We start from the raw sequence: 18,348 nt of genomic DNA, 5'->3' as shown, positions 1-18,348 counted from the left end.
CCAGATAACATGACTCCACCTGCACTAAGGTGGTACCTCTGTGTGTGTGTGTGTGTGTGTGTGTGTGTGTGTGTGTGTGTGTGTGTGTCTACTGCCTTGAAGTACACATCAGAGTGGGCAGTGCTCGAGAACTTTCCATGACTCTCACTGTGGGGTGAAGGGCCTGGTACCTGTGTGTCCACCAGGCTACAGAAGTGTTAAAGGGGACCAGATAACATGACTCTGCCTGCACTAAGGTGGTACCTCTGTGTGTGTGTGTGTGTGTGTGTGTGTGTGTGTTTGAGATAGGGTTCTCTGTATAGCCCTGGTTGTCCAGGAACTTGCTCTGTAGACAAGGCTGGCCTTGAACTCACAGAGATCCACCTGCCTCTGTCTCCTGAGTGCTGCCATTAGAGGCGTGCATCACCACCACTTGGCTAGGTTGTACCATTTCTATCAAGGGATGAGCATGCCGCCATGAGGCGGAGGCCAGAGCTCCAGACAGGGCCCCACCCAGCCTTTACAACACGAACCGGCTGGGCAGCAGCAGGGTTTTGTGGCAGACTCCTTTAGTGAGAGCAGAGGGCCTCAATGCAGGGCTCTCGATAACCAGTTCTTCTACAGCCTCACCTCAGCTCAGCAGCCTGAGGCGCAGACATGCATGCCCAGTGCAGCCAACAGACTATCAGGAGGGTGAGGGTGTTAAGCGGAACAACTGTGTGGGGCTGTGCTCTGGGAATGAAGCCAGTGGCTTAAGGCCCCACCCCAAGGGTAGCCAGGGATAGGAGGGGGCCCATTGGCCTGTGAATTTCTCTCCCTGAACAGGTACCCTCTGGGTTGAGGCTCAGGGCTTGAGTGAGCCTCCTGGGCATATTGGAAGCATGCAGCCTCGTGTTCTTGAGACTCAGGCTTAGGACACCTGCACCAGTTATCACATCTAAACTCTGTGAAAGAGGCTGCTGAAGGGACCTGTGTCGACAGAGAACTTATGCTTCTGGGGATTAGAAATCTGCTGAAGGCCACAGCCTTCACCAGCCAGAAGGATGTGATCCGAGAAGATGAAGAGCTGGGGTGCCATGCTTAAAAAGGAGCATCATGGGGCATGCATGCTAAAGACAAGCTTTACTGGGGTGAGGTGGTGACACCTGCCGGGCCAGGATCCTGGTTTCTGTGCTGCTTAGTTTTCTGAGTGTCACTGAGACCCGGTGATATCTGGTACCTCTGCTGGGAGACCCCAGAGTAGGTATCTCGCCCAGTAGAGCAACTATGATGGAAGTAAGCCCAAGCGACACACTGCCTGCCATCTGATGGCCTCCCTGACACAGTCTGTACTAGAGGGTTTGTTTGGCAGCAGCGTTCACTCTCTAGTGGCTCTCTGCATTGGGTCCTCACCCAAAGTCATCCAGTTAGTATTGAGCCTGGACAGGAGTGAGTAGTCATCACAGTGTCTGCTTCTACACTTTACCACAGTCCCTGTGTCAATCCCCTCCTCTCCCGTCCCCCACCTGTTGTCACACTTACCTCTCCCGGGTATGGCCTCTTTATGCTCTGAATAGGAAGGGACTGGGGCCGGGGGCCTGGGTAGGTCTGCTGGGGCATCCTTTGCCCGTGTGTGCCAAAGGGGCTGATGCCAGGTGGTCGGGGCTGGTTCATGCCCATGGGAGGGCCGCTCATCCCCGAGGGTGTCATGCCAGCTGCCATGCTGGCAGGGTTCATGCTGCCCCCCATGGAGGCAGGCCCCCGAGGCCCGGGTTGGTTCATGAATTGGCTGTTATACGCCTGGGTGGGACCCATCTGGAAAGAGGAACACACCTTCAACGGGAGAAGAAGAAAAAAAAAGAATAAAATGCCACATGCATTGAAAGTGCAGGAAGGGAAGGTTAAGGGGCTGAGGGGAAGGGACACTTTCTCATGTGCCTGCAGCTAGGAACCAGGAGGTCTCAAAGGACCCAGTCCTCCAGGGCTCACTACTGCCCTCTGCAGGTCTCATGGGAAAATGCAGCTGGGGGTTTAGATAGGGCAGGGAGCAGTCACTCTGATGCACAGGCAGCATTCCCAGGGAAGCAGGCAGGAGACAGGGAAGAAGGCAGGAGACAGGGAAGAGGGCAGGGATGGGAGGGGTACAGGGAGGACACAGGAAGAGGCGGATGAGGATGGAGGCTGAAGCCCTTTCCTGAAAGCCTTGGCCTTGCCTTTGGTCAGCGGCCAATGGAGATACCTCCCACACTCCCACCCCACCCATACACTAAGTGTGATTAACCCAGCCCGCTTCCTCCTGCCCACCCCATACCCTTCCTCTGTGCTTCTGCCCTGCATGGTTGTGGGGTTCCCCTTTTCACACCCCACCCTGTCCTTCTGAAGGTCATAGGATCTATGATGAGGCCTAGGTGAAATCCACAGAATAGGTTAACAGACAATAACGGCCTCAGAGGTGATTGGGAACACACTAGTAACAAAGCCATTTTAGGCACGGAGCCCACTGTTTGGGTAGCAGGAACTGAGACCAACAGGGTACTTCTTCCTCCAAATACACACATGAGCTACCAACCCATGCAGAGCAAAGCACGTCAAACACCCCTGCCACACCCAACCATATCACCACACCCATGCCCTGACATACACCCTTCTAGGGGCTTCCAAGGTACCCATGGCACCTTATATTCAAGATCTCCCCAGACTGGGTGAGGCCAGACCAGGAGGCAGGAACCCTTACCGGTCCATACTGGTTTATATCCTTGTTCTGTGTCTCTTGCAAGGCTGCCACTGTAGCTGTGGCAGTGGCCGTGGCTGTGGCGGCTGCTGCTGCTACTGCAGCTGCTGCAGCAGCAGCAGCTGGTTGGGTGAAATCAGCAGGAGGTCGGGTGTGTGGAGGGATGCCCATGCCTGCAGGGGCACTAGGACCCCCAGGGTAACTGTGGAGAAGGAGGGAGGGGTCAGAGAGTGATCTCAGGCTGACCCTGGGACAAGCCCGGGGGCCAGGAGGAAGTCTACGGCTGTAGCCACACAGGCTGTGCACCTAGCTTGCAGATGTGAGGCCCTGGATGGGATCTGGGACTCCTGGGGTTGGCAGCTGTTCTTGCTACTAGTGATGACGAGGCCACTTGTTCCCTGAACCTTTGCTGGTGCTAGGACATTTCTGCAGCCTCTCCACTTTCCCTTGGCCACCACAGCTTAACTTCTAGTGGACCTGAGCAACGTATGGTGATGTGCGTGTGGCAGAGGTGTGGACATGCACTGGGGAGTGTGAGACTCTTGTTTTGAACTACAAGGAACCTAGCAATTTTGTCCCTAGAGCTAGGTGGACTGAGGTCAAGGTGGCTTAGACAGGGGAGGACAGCTTGCCTGTTTCTGCCCCTTCCTCACAGCAGTCTGAGGCTGGAGACTCTAGTTTCCATTTCATCCTTCCTCTATAGGTCAGAGGCAGAGGGCTTTCTGAAGAAACTTTGGACAGGAGGGGCCCACTGTCACTGCTCTTCAATTCTCCCAATTCACCACATTGTCTTATAAATCACAAAGACACAAGGCTAAGAAGGAAGTGACAATGTAGCCTTTGTGCCCCTGTGGGGCTGATGACAGCCTGATTTAAGACACATGGCAGAACTGTCTTCCTATCCTGGGCCAGGCAATGTGGAGTTGGAATTCAGAGTCAGAGTCCTTCCTGGATTTGGGAGGAAGGCAGGGCTAACATTCCACCAGAGAAGGGCACCACACCAGGTTGGTCACTTACCTGGCTCCGAAGCCCCCGCTACCAGGGTAGCCGGGCCGGCCATACATGTTGGGCTGGATATAGGGCTGTGCGGGGCCAGCTTTGGTGGAGAACTGCTGCTGCTGCCCTGCGAACTGCGGGGAGTTGAGGCCGGGGTTGCTGGTGCTCATGCCCGATGCCATGGGGTTGCCACCTGGGTTCATAGGGTTGTTGGCATTGGCCATAGGGTTCCCAAGGACCTGCAAGCAGAGAGAATGGCTGTTATCGAGGTCAGTACCTGAGGCAGTGTGGAGAAAGAGGAACAAGAAAAGAGTGAAACATGGCAGGGAGGACACAATGGAGTAGGGGGTAGGGGTGGGGGTGGGGTGGGGGGGCGGTGTGAATAGTCCGCAGATCACACAAGGGATCAAAAGGAGTGGGCTGAGAACTTCAGCCAGGATGGAGTGAGGCAAAGGCATAGCCAAGGTTCACAAAGCTAGCTCAAGTGGCCCCCAGGGCTCCAGAGAGGGCTATGAGGCAGGTCAGTGGCACTTGGCATACACTAGCCTACTCAGGCCCAGCTCTGCAACCGGGCCCGGGGGCCTGGGGGCTGGACACAGAGGTCCTGAGCTGCTGCTCTGAGGGTCTTGGTCCAGAGTTATCTGTGGAGACCCCAGGGAGGCATGATAGCCTCCTCCAGGGTGGCCTGGCCCAGGTCCAGCCGCGGGAGACCCTCTGTTAGGACAGAGGTGAGGAGAGAGAAAAGAAGAAAGAAAATAGGCTTGTTGGGTTAAGGCACACTTTACTGAAAGGCAACATCATGGTTCTGTTGTTTACACAACTCTGAGTAAACCTGGTCTCAGAAGAGCACTTGTGGCCAGGCAGTTGAAAAGCTCCCTTTTCTATCCCACAAGGCCCTACAATGGGGATGGTGTCCCTCATGAGGCAGATGTGTACCCTTCCTAGAGTGATGTGGTCTGCACCCAGATATGTCGTGAGACTCTCCTCAGACAGTGAGGAGGGCTGTCATGGCGTGGCTCACTGGAGAATCTCCCTCTCCACCTTGGGGAAGAGTGAGACACCTATGCCTAGAAGGGGCCATGGCAGGGGATGGGACAGGTTCTTACCTGACTCTGGGATGTGTTGGTCACTCCCCACACTGTGGTGACCACGGAGAGGGAGCCAGGAGGCTGATTGGTGTTCTGCTGCCACGGGACAGAGTCATAAGGAAATGACCCATCACTGCAGAGAGAGAAGAGGTCTTTAGAGCTAGGGCAGGGATGAGGTGGCTTCACCTCAGCATCCCAGATGACCAAGCTCCAGGAAGCCCCAGGACTCCAGGCTTATGACAGCACTTGATACATAAAAGATGCACTTTCCACGGAAAAGGGCCAGACAAAAGGACCCTCCCCCGTCACTGCAGGGACCATCCCTGTTAGGTTGCTGCCTTCACTGGGCCCACAGAGCAGTGTGGCCTGAGAGCTCACTCTAAGCCCCCTCTTCAAGCATGCTGACTGCTTATGACCCTCCAGAAACAGTCAGGGCCTTGGCACTGTCTCCACCGGGGGACAGCCTGGTTCCAACTTTACAGAGGCTGGAAGGGCCTATGGTGGATCTTGCTTTCGGCACCTCGTGACAAATTAGCTGCTGAGTCTCACTGACCTGGCTTTGGAATTCAGGTTTAGGTCACCCTGTTACCCTTCCTCTGGGCCCAGGACCAAGCCTGCTTGGGAGCCCCTTCCCCCACCCCTTAGTCTTGTATACACCCCTGCTTGGCTAAGACCTTCCTTTACCTACAAGTCAGCACCATCAGCTTCCAGTGCATTCCAGAATGATCTATCCCACCAACTCATTCCCAGGCCTGCACCACGCCTCCTCATCCATCCCTGCGCTGGCCACTGATACAGGGAGCTTTCCAGGGAGCCCACACACATTAGAAGCCAGGAATCAACCTCCTCTACTCCAGGCTCAGGCTAGGAAGGCCTTCCGGGCAGCCAGGGTGGTGTGGGAGGAGCTAGAAGGGCCCAATGTGATTCATAGCATTAAGACTTGCCAGGGTCCCCAGGCTCACTGTAGTTGACCTGCACTTCCTCTGTGAGAGCCATAAAACACTGTACCTGTGCCTCAGAGCAGCAGAGCATCATCTCTGACACCCTCTCCCCTGGATCCACCTCCACTGGTCTGAGCTCACTTCCTTCCTGTTTCTCTGGAAAGCCACCTCTTTGGACAGCCTTCCCGTTTCTCGTAACATAGAGAAGCACCCAGCCTTGTCTTTTACGTATTTTTCACAGCACCACACCATGTTCTTACTACACCTTTGATTATTATCTTCCCAGCCTCTACTCCAGAGTCTAGAGTGAGATGAATCCAGCAGTTTTGTGGGACAGAGGGCAGTAAAGGTCAACGCACAAACTAGCCGGCCGGCGGCCAAACCTTGAACAAGTCCTGAGCATGGAAAAGCAAAACTTGTATTTTCTAGTGACTGAGCTCTGTGGCCTCGGCTCTTGTTTTTTCATGGTGGTAACAGAGTAACTCTACCTCAAACTCTTTTGGATCCCTGCTGCCTGGCCAGGTATCAGCCAACCTGGAAAGCAGTCCTGGACTCACCCCTCACGAGCTCACCCACAGGTCTCCCTTGGGGGCAGGTTCCGGCATTCTCATTTGTGAGAAGAGCCTTCAGTGCCACCCCCAAATACAAAAGTGGGTCCTGATGCCCAGTAGCATGACGGAGCAGATGACAGTGATGAATGGGGTTGTAGCTCTGTTGGGAGAGTGCTTGCCTCGCATGCACAAAGCCCGGGCTTTGATCTCCAGCACTGCGCAAACATCTTTAATCACTTTATGATCTCAGAGGAGGAGACAGGCTAACCAGAGGTTCAGGTCATCCTTGGCTACATAGAAAGTTTGAGTCTAGCCTGGGTTGTATGAGGCCCTGTCTCAAAAACCAAAACCAACCAACCAACGAACCAACCAAACAAACAAAATCCTAAACCCAAACTACACAACACAGAACACAATAGCCCATGGTGCGGATCAATACTGTTCTCTCAACATATCTGCCACAGTGGAGCATCAGTACCAGGAGGCTCAGTCAAGCACCTAAGTATGAGCACAGACCTTGGGGGCTGAGCAGGACATACTCCAAGAGAGTAAAGAGCTGTCCTTAAAGTGACACAGGCTCATTATTCTCAGAGTCCAAGGGGGAAAGAGCAGGGATAGAATGGGGAGAGAAACAGGGCATTGCTGACTGGACAGAACAGGGCCCGGTGGCACAGGTAGCTGACTGGGGACTAAGTGAAGCTTAAGGCCAGGCTAGAAGGGGCATCTCCAGGGAGGGGCTGAGCCACAGCTTGCACAAGGGGTCTGGCTGGGAGACCCTTCAGGACATGTTTTCCCAAAATAAAGAGGAGACCCCTGGCCATCCTTTGTCCTGCTATACTCCCATTTTGGGTGTGCTGGACAGACACAGGCTCTGGAGCAACCTAAGAAAGCAAAAGTCCCTCGCCCCGCCCCCCCCAACTGCTTCACAAACTTCCTACACCCTTCCAGGCCAGGGTTGGGCTCATGGCAGCTGGGCAGGTTGGGGGGGGGTGCCTGTCTCTCACCACCTTGGTTCCCAGGCTACTGCATCTAAGGCCCCTACCACCTTCAGCACCACAGCTGAGCCTTGTGGGAGGAAATCAGCCTCTTCCTGTCCCACCCACAACCAACAGAGAACAAAGCGAGCCAACATTCCCAAAGTGGGCACTCCCCTGCCTGGCTAGCAGGTTCACTGTCCCAGAACAAAGGTGGCCATATTCTCAGAACGCACAGGGCCTATTGACTGCTGGATGCATACTGGAGAAGCAAGTGACAGGCACAGAGGAGGGTGGCCTCAGGTCTCACGACAGAAGTGGCATCCACCTTCACACTGTGACTCATCGTCTTGTAAGGGCTCTCAACTCTATAGGCACTCACAGCATCGGGCCTGTGATGTGTCACCTCTACCCCTGTCCCTGTGTCCAAGACCAAGGACAAACCAAGCTCTTGTGCTAGTAGGAAAAAAGAGCTGGCTGGGGAGGAGACCAAGTGACAAAAAGACTTGGGGAGGGGGTGGGGAAGGGGGTGTTGCTCTGGGAAATATGTCCCAAGGCCTTTGGGAGAGGATGTAAGTACAGCCCAGCAGGAAGCCAGATAGAACTCTGGACTCTCGGTGGCCCCAGCTTTCTTCTCTGGCCTTAAAAGAAATACAGGCAGTGCAGTAGTGCACAGCTTTCATCCCAGCACTCAGGAGGCAGAGGCAGGTGGATTCCTATAGGTCAGAGGCCAGCCTGGTTTACATAGTGGGTTCCAGGTCAGCCAGAGTTACATTAGTAATACCCTGTCTTGGAAAAAAAAAATTATTTTGCGTTTGCACAAGTGTGGGGACATGTACGTCACAATAAACATGCGGAAGTCAGAGGACAACTTGCAGGAGCTGGTGCTCTCCTTCCACCATGTCGGTTCCGGGAGATCAAACAATCTAGTTGTCAGACTTGATGACAGGTACCTTCGTCCACTGGGCTATCTCAGTGATAGCCCATTTTGCTTTCCTTTTAAAAACAATTTTCTGGGGGGCAAGAAGGGTCTATTACCAACAGAGGCCGGCACGGCTATGCAAAAAGAACTATGCATAAGAGTTGAATATTTTAATCTTTTTGTTTTTTTAGGCAGGGGTCTCACTATGTAGCCCAGGCTGGCCTTGGATTTCTGATCTTCCCGCATCAGCCTCCACTGTGCTGGGACTATTGGTAGGAGTGCCTTTGGTTTGCTTTCTGTAGTGCTGGCAATCAAACCCAGGGCCCAGGGTCACTTTACCACTGACCCACACCCTCTGTCTGTTCTAAAGGGGCAGTTTTCACCCATCTTACCTATTAGCTGGCAATGTCACAGGGCCTATCACGGGGGATATCAAGCTAATGTTTGCTGGACACACAAGTCCCTGGGGCTCCCTATGTACCAAACTCAGTCCTGATATTCTTCGTACAGATGAGGAAACTGGGGGTCAGAAACTGGTGCCCAGTCTCACAGCAGGCAGCAGCCTGGCTCCAGCCCATGTCTCTATCCAGCACACAGGGCCTTCCTTTGGATGTCGCAAATCCCTGCCCCTAGAGGTGGAGCGAGATCACCCCTGATCTCAGAGGCTCCCGCGGCTTTGATTGTAATCAAATTAATAGATAAACAAGATTTATTAGACTCTTAATTAGCTTTGCAACACCGATTTGCATAGAGACAATGTGCTAATCACAAATGGCTTTTTAAAACCACTCATTAGAAACCTGGATGAGGAAGCGGAAGTTGGGATGAAATCCAGATCACCTCAGGGACACTGAAGGTGCCCTTCTGCCCTGGCAATGGCCAGATCCTCCAGGCTCCTCCTGGCTTCCATACTGGAGTTATGGGGCGGGGGGGGGGGGGGGGGGGGCGGGAAGGCCTGTAAGATGTTTCTGTGGCTCTTTGCTGAGTGGAAGATGACCTTGGTATGGTCAGCGGTGAAGCTAAGTCAGGAGCTGAGGGCTTTTATAAGCTATAGTTGGTTCACATTCTTCATGAGGTCACAGTTACACTCACAAAATGCTTTGGGAGCAGCCTGGCTCCTCCCTACATTTCTCTCATGGTGATGGATAGCATCATATCTCTTTGGGACTTCAGGAGCTCAGAGAGGTCAAAGGCTTTGGCTGGAGGCACAGAACAGTCCAACGGGAGAGAACTTGGGTTCCAATTTGTGGCCTCACACTGTGGCACCACTGCATCTCCATGGCTTGCAGTGGATATGGTAGTGGCTGAGCCATGACAATACTGAGGTCCCCAGGGGGCCCTCCAGACCTCCAGGTGTAGGTAGGATTTCCAGTGCCCCGGTTCCTCCCCTCTGCTTGTCTTCAGAGCCTTCAGTTGAGGATCCAGAGTCTCTAAACCCCTGGCTCCTCTGGGTACCACATTCCAGACTCCCAGTGTACAGACTGCATTCCATCCTCAGTAAGAAGACAACAGCCTCTTTGAAGATACCAGAGTCAGTTTCTCAACTGTTCTCTCTTCCACTATGCTTCCGTGTTTAAGAATTTACATTAGAGGTTTAGTAGGTGCTGGGGCCCTCCAGAGTTCCCCTGGAAATGAGAGATTTCTTCCAGAGGAAGATGCATGAACTTTACGAGGAAAGGCCACTGAGTGTTCTCACCACAGTCTTGGGTTTGAAGAAGGGTCAGGTACTGGCCATTGTCTACCAGCTGCCCTCCTGTAATGTGGCAGCAGTATGGTAATTACCTAGGGCAAGTCTCCAGCTCCCCAGGCTGTCTCTGAAAGGCCACTGGAGGCCACAGAATACATGCCTCTCTGATCTTGAATCTTGTAGACATCTCAATGGACCTTTAAGGGCCCAAACCTGTCATGGTAGCAGAGGCACCAGGACCCTGGGTGCTGGCCAGTGGCTTTTCACACACACAGTGCTTTTAGCAAAGCCAGTTTGAGGTCACAGAATGCAAACTGCCTCTCCTCAGCCTTGGCTCCTCCATGGCCAGGGTACCTTTTGGAACCCTCTAACATTCAGCCCCATCTACTCTCCTCATAGACTCAGGACCCAGGCTTCCCTCTTTGGGCCAGGATCCTTCCCCTTCTGCTGGTAGATTGAGCTTCTAAGTTAAGAGACTCCTCGCCTTTGTTTAATGACAAATAATCCGTAGGAAGTCAACTTGATGAAGACCTAGCAATGGACTGGTTGTGGTCAAAACCTGCTACACTCCAGGGCTAGAATAGCCCTGGCCAAGCAGCTCTGAGATAGGTCACTAGTGGGAAGCTACAATGCTCTGGCCTATCACCATCACCCTCAGTAAAATGACTTGGGCAAGAAAGTTGGGAGGGGCCTGTTAATGGGGGGATGAGAGTCAGGATGGTTCTAAAGAGCAGAGGGCTCTGCCGAATTAGCAAGACATAGCTGAGTATGAAAACACGCACGCACGCGCGCGCACACACACACACACACACACACACACACACACACACACACACACACACACACCCACCCCTGTAATCCTAGCACTAGAAGGCAGAGGCAGGAGGATCAGGAGTTGGAGATCAGCCTAAGCTATTGACGGAGACTGCCTTTAAACACCAAATGAAGCTGTCAAGCTAAAACATCATCAGATCAACTGTCAAAGTCCTGTTCACCGACAGCCTGACCAGGGATAAGGACTGGAAGGTAGAAGGAAGCAGGTTTGTCTCTTGACAGCAATGGCTGTCAACTAAGGGGGCATCCCTACTCTTCCAAATGTGCTGGGTGTTCTTGCTGCTGCAATGCTTAGGGATGGGGAGGCAGCCATCAGAGAAGCAAGGTAGGCAGAGGGGGGCGCATGATGCCAAACACCTTACACGACCCCACTGCATATAGCTACTTAGGCCAAGTGCCAACCCTTAGGAAACACTGTCACAGAAGGAAGAGTCTGGAGTATCAGAGCCTTGTGAGGCAGTGTACTGGACAAGATAAGGGCTTGCTGTGCTCGTGGTAGGTAAACACATAGCTGGGCCATCCCGGCCAGGCAGGACACTTGGCTTTGATGAGCGCTGAGGTCCTCTTTGGTTCTGACAGTTAATTCGATTTAGAAGACAAGGTTGACACTGAATTCTGGCAGCGCCTGGGCCATGCAGTCCAGAACTGACTACAGCATGTTCTGGGCTGTGAGTCTTTCGGCCAGGCAGGATAATGAGAGCTGAGCTGACTGCAGAGGCCCCAGTCATTAGCGAGGACCCACAAGGGGAGTGCAGACAGCATGACGGGCCCTGTTGTTGCAGGGTCAGCCCACATAATACGCAGAGCATCAGCTCAGCAAGGCGCCTGCGAGATAATTAACAGGGAATTGCCAGTCTCGCCACGTGCTTTTCTGAGCTGGTGTAGGGCAGCCCGGCCAGTTCCTAGGTGCTTGGCAGCCCCTGGCAAGCCTGTTCCTGCCTAGAATCCAGGGTTTTGGCAGACCCAGCTCAGCTTCACTTGCTCCAGTATGATGGGTGTACACTGGTCCTGTTCCATTCTGAGGTGGGACCACCAGCCCTGGGATGTCCCAAGATCCTACTTGGTTTCCCTGAGAGTGCCCAAGTACCAGCTCTGGATAGAGGGAAAGCTCTGAACCCATAATACTTAATGTTGTACTGGAAGCTATGTATCTGAAGGACAAAGTGGCAGGGAGCAGGGAAAACCAGCCCCCTCATCCCTGCCCCATGGGAAGAAGCTACACCATTTAGGAGGATTTAAAGGCTTCTCAGAAGCCCCGCCTCCAGGGCTTGCACTACAGGAGGTTTCTAAGCAGACCCGGGTACCAAGAAGCTAGACATGCTCAGTGCCTGTCTGCGTGTAGCCCATCCCTGGAGGCACGTGGACACTCACCTGTGCGACAGAGTGGGTTTCATGGAGCTCAGGGAGTTGAGGGGGGGCTGCATGGGGAGTTTCCCAGGGGGGTCGTTCTGGCGGCTCTTCTGATGTCGGAGCAGCAGCAGACGGCCAAGTTCTTCACACCAGGAGGACAGCAGGGCTGCAAGAAAGGACAGATGGTCAGTGGGCACACTCAAGCCTCCTCTGCACACTTCCCACACAGGGTGTTTATGACGCTGGTTTTGCTCCTGGGAAACTTGCTAAGGTTCCTTTCGGGGGGGGGGGTCTCAGTGTTTAAACTACGAAATGGGCTAATGCTCTTGAAGGAGAAATCAAAACCATCTGTGCCAAGAGTCCACCAGAGGGGCCAGTTGGAATGGCCACCAGGTGGAGAGGCACCAACGAACAGTCTGGACAATGAAGAGGACGGTATAGAGACGGAGCCAAGGGTGGGGTGAGGAAAAGGGCCAACAGTGGCCTTGAATCAGGATAGGCACTGCTGCCCCCCACAGACTTCCAGGGGACCCCATTACGCCAAACTCAAAACATTTAGTGTTACCTGGCTTCTCACCTTGGAGATGTTAGAAACTGTAAGGTGCAGATACAACTTATGTCTTTTTTAGAGCAACTGAGGACCCAGGGGCATTCACCATGCTGTCTGAAACCCCTAGCCAGAACTCTCCTGCTGAGTACACATTGGTCTGTCTCTCTCTCTTCTCTGTCTCTGTCTCTGTCTCTGTCTCTCTCTCTCTCACACACACACACACACAAACACTGTTGGACTCAAATGCTTGGAAGGATGAGAAGTTTCCATAGCAGAGGGTGGCTGTGTGTGTGTGTGTGTGTGTGTGTATACACGTGCACATGTGCCTATGTGTGTGTGTGTATGTGCTAAAGATGGCCAAGTCAGTGTGTGCAAGTGTCTCTGTTACCAGCCCGAGTCTCCAGTGAACCAATGCTGGGGAAAGAGTTTTCCTCTTAGCATCCCAACATACCCACTAGGTACTAAAAGCCTCCTAAGATCTTTCCACGATACAGTCAAGTGGAGGGGCGGGACATGGTAAGGCTGGGCTTGTCACTGCCTTTCTGTATGATCTACCTCTAAGCCCCAGATTGCTTGAAGAGAAAGAGGGGTGCAGATTCTTGTCCTGTGGCTTGGGCATATGATGTCACTCACAGTAGTCAAAAAGAGAGTGATTAGTAGAGATGGTGTCCCTGCCCTGGGAGAGACCCTACAGAAGATGAAATGTCTTCAACAGCTCAGACTCTACTTGGCCTTCACCTCCTGGCTCCTCCTGCTTAAATAAGGAGCCTGAAGTCACCACTGCCAGTCCAGGAAGAATATGCCCAAAGGCACGATGACCAGGAATGCTGAGTATTTCAAACTGCAAGGCCCTGTTAGGTCCTCCCACCACTCCAACTGGTCTCACTGGGGCTGCCAGGTGCTCACTCCACTTGGAGGTGCACAAAAGTGCCTTACCAAGGAGGGAAGTGGGGTACCTCTTTCATCCCTAGAGACTGAATGTGCAGATGTACTTGTCCCTCTCTGTGGTGCCCTCGCCATCACCAGCACAGGGAGGAAAGCGAGTATAAGCACAGGACCTTAGCCCCAATATCCATCTGCTGGGAAGTGAGTGAGACTCTGAGTAACTCCTAGAGGCTCTTACCCAGCACACACCGGACATGGCAAGAGGGAAAGCTGACCATCCAGAAAGGCTGGGGCCAGGCACAAGTGTGTTTTCAGATTGCTCCAATCTTGTCCAGGCCCTGGTTATGCTTCTTGCACAGGGGACCTGGCCTCTGGAAGCTCCGGCATTTGCATGCCAAGCATGAGGCCCGAAGGGTTGCAGCTCCAAGAGGCTTGCTGCCAGCACAAAGGACAGATGCATATTGGCTGCTTGAGCCCTGCCTCACTCTCTTAGCCTTCCCTGCTCCTCTGGGTGCCAGGGAGGCCACTGTGGGATTCAGGGCTTTCCTTGGTTACCACAGACTACCCTACAGGTGAAGGGCAGGCTTGTTCGCCTGTCCTAAGTAGTGTAGTTTCTGGAAAGACAATTAAGGTATAGTATTGGCCATGGAAACCGGAAGGCAGTTGGTGGGATATGTGTTAGCTTCATGCCTGGAAGGCCACAATCCTGTGACCAAGAGGGAAAGAGGACCCTTTTATTCCCACCTTGGCTGAGAGCCTGGGGAGCACAGAAGTTGACAGCAGTCCCCTCACAATGGCCAGGAGCAATACGCAGGCTTATGAGGGCGCAAACCAACAGGCGCTATTTGGAGACAAACACCACATGGAAATTGACAGCCAAAAAGGGAGTATGGGTCTATTTAGAGACAGGCCAGGCAGAAGCCCATGGGGATCGAATGACCTAGCCAGATGGGTCGAGCACACTTTGACCTGGGAAGGGGCCCCCTGCTTCCCTAAGGCAAGTTTTGCCTGCTTGTCTCAGCACTGGCTTCAGCCTGTGTACTAGCTGGTGAAGCTGTCCCAGGAGGGGTAGCAGAGACAGTTCTGGTCATACCATGTACCCCTTTCTGTGGTAGATTGTTCAAAACTGCCCCATCAACTATCCAGACAGTCAACACTGCTGGCCCTTGCCTTATCCCAAGACACATGTTCATACAGGCACATGAATACACTGTCAACAACAGCTAGGGTCCAGGGAGGCCTGCGGTCTAAGACCCAGTAACATTCAGAGACATGAAGACAGTGGCACCCACTGCCCCCTCTGTTCTGGAAGATTCCATGGCAGGGTTTGACTGTCCTGAGGGTAGGATATATCCACCTACAAACTTGTCTCTTGTATACAATGCTTGGGGAGAGGTCCCCACAGGTCCCTTTCTTGATGCCTGCCTGGGGCAGGCTTTGCACACCTTCCAAGCACTGAGGTGGGTAAGCCCTAGGAGTCCGGCCTCTTGGATTGGAGGGGCCCAGTTTCCCTCACTAGCTTTTCGGAACACTGTAGCAGGCGTTGCTCTAGCTAACTTCACCATGTGAGCAATGGGGGGGCTGCTTTGGACCCCAACTGCCTCCTCGGAGACTCAACCCAGACTTCAAACCATTTCCAAACACACATAACACAGACACATCTAAAATGACCAAACGAGGGCTGGCAAGCTGACGCAGGGGTTGATGGCTTGAATTTCATGACTGAGACCCACATGCTAGAAGAAGAATCCACGCATGCATTGCCTTCTGATCTCCTCATGTGTGCTGTCTCTCTCTCTCTCTCTCTCTCTCTCTCTCTCTCTCTCTCTCTCTCTCTCTCTCTCTCTCTCTCTCACACACACACACACACACACAAATGTCGATAATTAAAACAAATGATCCATTGGACACCATGGGGGCAATCTCTGGCTGACCCAGTACTCACTCTGCAGAGCAGGCTGACCTTGAACTCAAGTTCTGCCTGCCTCTCTCTCCTTAGCACTGGCATTAAAGGCATACCGCCTCCATGTGTGTGACTGCCCACAAATACTAGCTGGCATTTTATTACTAGGCTCCATACCAATCCATTCCCATCTTAGGCGCCAGAGTGCCTGTTTTAATTTGACAAACAGCTGCTGAACACCTACTGAGTAGAGGGCTTTCTACACTAGGTAAGACTCCCTCGTATAAGCCAGCATGCTCGGAGGCTCCTCTGTACACACCTATAGGGGCCAGCTGCATTCAGGGCAATCTAGGATCAAAACAGTTCTACCTGACAGCTCTGAGGCCTTTAACTAAGCACTCATTTGTTCTCTCTAGGCCTTTATCTGCCAGCGGGTCTAACACTAATGCCTGTTCTTCAGGGTCACTATGATGCTTCAATGACACTGATACAGATAAAGTACTTAAAACAGTGGCTGGTAGATAGAGGGGTCTGGGTACCATGCGGGTGGTTGCTACAGTGCCCCTAGGTGGACACCTGCAAATGCATCCACCCTGCTTGGGCAGGCAGGAGAGTGTCTTGGAAATGGAAGATGGTCTCTCATTTCCTCATTCCTAGTGTTTATTTTGTCCAGCAGCTTCCAGGCCTCCCACTCCAACACACCATGACATTCAGGTCTTTTGGCCTGAATATTCTGCCCAGAAAATACTTCTTTTTGTCCTCCCTTGCAATGTTGTGCTCCTCTGATGGCGGCTTCCCCAGGAAGGCCTGGGGTCCCTTCCAAAGGTGCTCACATAGCCCCCGGTGGGTACTAGTGGGGAGCAGTAGCTGGGAGCGCTATGCCCGAAGTCCTATTGTTTTCTAGCTACAGTGCACCACATGGATTGTGTCTCAGCTTAGGGCTCATTTCCAATCTAGAAGACAGACTTGCCTGCTCTGCAGAGCAGATGTGATGCATCGTATCCCTAGGAAAGTGCAAGTAGATAGAAGCCAAGAAGGTGATGGGATGGGAATGGGGTTAGAGGGCCAAGGATTCCATGGTGCATGTTGTCAAGAAAGGCAGCCCTAGCAACCTAGCAGTCACCACGTAACCGGTGGGAGACCAACACTGAGGAACCAGACCACTACTGTGTGACACCTAGACAAGGTCACAGGGCGCTGCGAGGATGGTCTGAGTCACGACCCGGAAGTACAGGACGATGGCAGGCACACGGTCGGTGATTGTGTGCTCGGCAGATGATGATTAGCATCGTTCCCCCATAGCTGGGGTGACAATAAGGCAGGCCCTGGGGTCTTGGCATATCTGTCTACTTCTGATCGCAGGGCAGAGTCAATGTCCTGGGTGGGTATGAGCTCCAGACACTCACAGGAGACCTGTGGCTAGACTGAGGCCTCGGGGCAGATGATGGGGCCATCTGTTCATTCAACACAGGCTCTGCATTCGGCCCTGCTCTCCCTCTTCTCCCTGAGCTGCCAAAGGGCAGAAGAAGGGCAGCCAGTGTCCTACTGTGAGACAGAGAGTGAAGGGCAGATTCCTATCCAGGTGCAGCTGTGCCTCTTCAGCTGACACAAAGCCATTTGTTGTCCCAGAAGAAAGGTGTTTCTGTTCTCCTGTGTCCCTGAGGAGATAGCTAGGTTCTTTATACCGGTGGTCCTGGGGAGTACAGTAAGGTGGCATGCTCATGGCTTCTGAAAATGAAGACAGAGAGATGATGACTAGGCTCCAGGAAGTGCGTCTGAGAGGGTATGGAAGAGCCAGGTTCTCCACATCTACCTCTTCAAGATCTTTCTAGCAACAACTCTCACAAGCAGGTACCACTTTGTCCCTTAGGGCAAAGAAAAGGGAATCTAGGGTAAAGGTAAGGCAGGGTGGAATGCAGAGCCCTAGGCCCTGACTAAGCTCGTGACCGACCCTAGGTGTGCCTTCCCTGGGGACATGGACAGGCCCCATATCTGCTTCTGTATCTGCCCCTCCTAGCAGAGAGAGATGGGGGAGGAGGCAAAAGGCAGAGGCAGCAAGGCTCTAATTTGGGAACTGCCTGGACACCTGGTGGAGCTTCAGAGACCAGCCTTTGGGTGGCCAGTGAGGCTGGGATCCAGTTGGGGTACAGGGAGCAAAGGCTGGGTTTTAGCATCTAAGACAGCAAGCACATGGGGGGAGGGGAGGAGGGAGAGGAGAGGTTGCCTCTCACCAGGCTGGGTTGGGCTTGAGCTTGAAATGTTGCAAAATACCAGAGGCAGCCAGGACAGTCACAGGGAAACAGGCTCCTGTGCAGCCAGGCAAGGCGCTCTGGACACAGGCCTGGGCAGGACCAGATGCAGGGCCTGAGCGGCACTCTGGAGGTGATCAGAGAGCCCGGGGTGAAGCTGAATACAATAATCTTTATCCAACACGCTGCCACCAGGGAATGCAGAGTGAAAACAAAGGCATTCTGAGGAGCACAAAGCCTTCCTACGGCTAGAAGACAGCTGGGAAAGAGGGATGTATGTGTGCATGGGTCACAGCAGGGACAGCAGGAGTGGCTTCTGAGACTCAGGACACTCAGGAAGGACTCTGAAGCGGCCAGGAAAAGGTCTGCAAGACACAGGAGACTCCTTCTCCATACATCATAACCTAGGAAGACGAGGAAGCTAGGAAGGGTCGTTACTCCAATAGATAGCTCAGTCACACATTTCAGATGCACAGGGGACGATGACACAGCAGCAGGATGAGCTAGGCACTTCCTGGTGAGTCAGAGACAGCAGAGCCCCCACCAACATGTCCACTCCAGGCCCAGAAGCATCCCTAGCTATCTCAAGAATTTGTACCACTGCCCTTGTGTAGCCAAATGGTCACGGTGTGCTGATGGTCTCAGCAACCAGTTCTCTTAACGCCTTGCCTGCTCCAAGCTCTGCAATGGTTCGCAACAGGACCACCCACCACGTGCCATGAGTCACAT

At 53.2% G+C, this 18,348-nt stretch overlaps 1 protein-coding gene across 9 annotated transcripts in view; it reads right to left on the bottom strand.

The window, feature by feature from the left end:
* The window catches only part of ZMIZ1 (zinc finger MIZ-type containing 1), a 204,334-nt gene that overhangs the window by 18,910 nt on the left and 167,076 nt on the right, over window positions 1-18,348 (bottom strand). For 8 of the 9 annotated variants that reach the window (XM_084795985.1, XM_084795990.1, XM_084795987.1 and 5 more), the window contains 5 exons: window positions 12,054-12,198; window positions 4,792-4,906; window positions 3,707-3,924; window positions 2,693-2,891; window positions 1,501-1,791 (listed from right to left, as the gene is read on the bottom strand). In XM_084795985.1, the coding sequence (XP_084652111.1) occupies window positions 1,501-1,791; window positions 2,693-2,891; window positions 3,707-3,924; window positions 4,792-4,906; window positions 12,054-12,198 (968 nt within the window). The remainder of the gene's footprint in view (window positions 1-1,500; window positions 1,792-2,692; window positions 2,892-3,706; window positions 3,925-4,791; window positions 4,907-12,053; window positions 12,199-18,348) is intronic. The other variant, XM_084795989.1, reaches the window with a different exon arrangement.

This window comes from Acomys minous (genome assembly GCF_964271855.1).
Source record: "Acomys minous genome assembly, chromosome: 9".
Lineage (NCBI taxonomy): Eukaryota > Metazoa > Chordata > Mammalia > Rodentia > Muridae > Acomys > Acomys minous.
The sequence above is the reverse complement of the archived record's forward strand: the minus strand, read 5'-3'. Positions and strand labels throughout refer to the sequence as shown.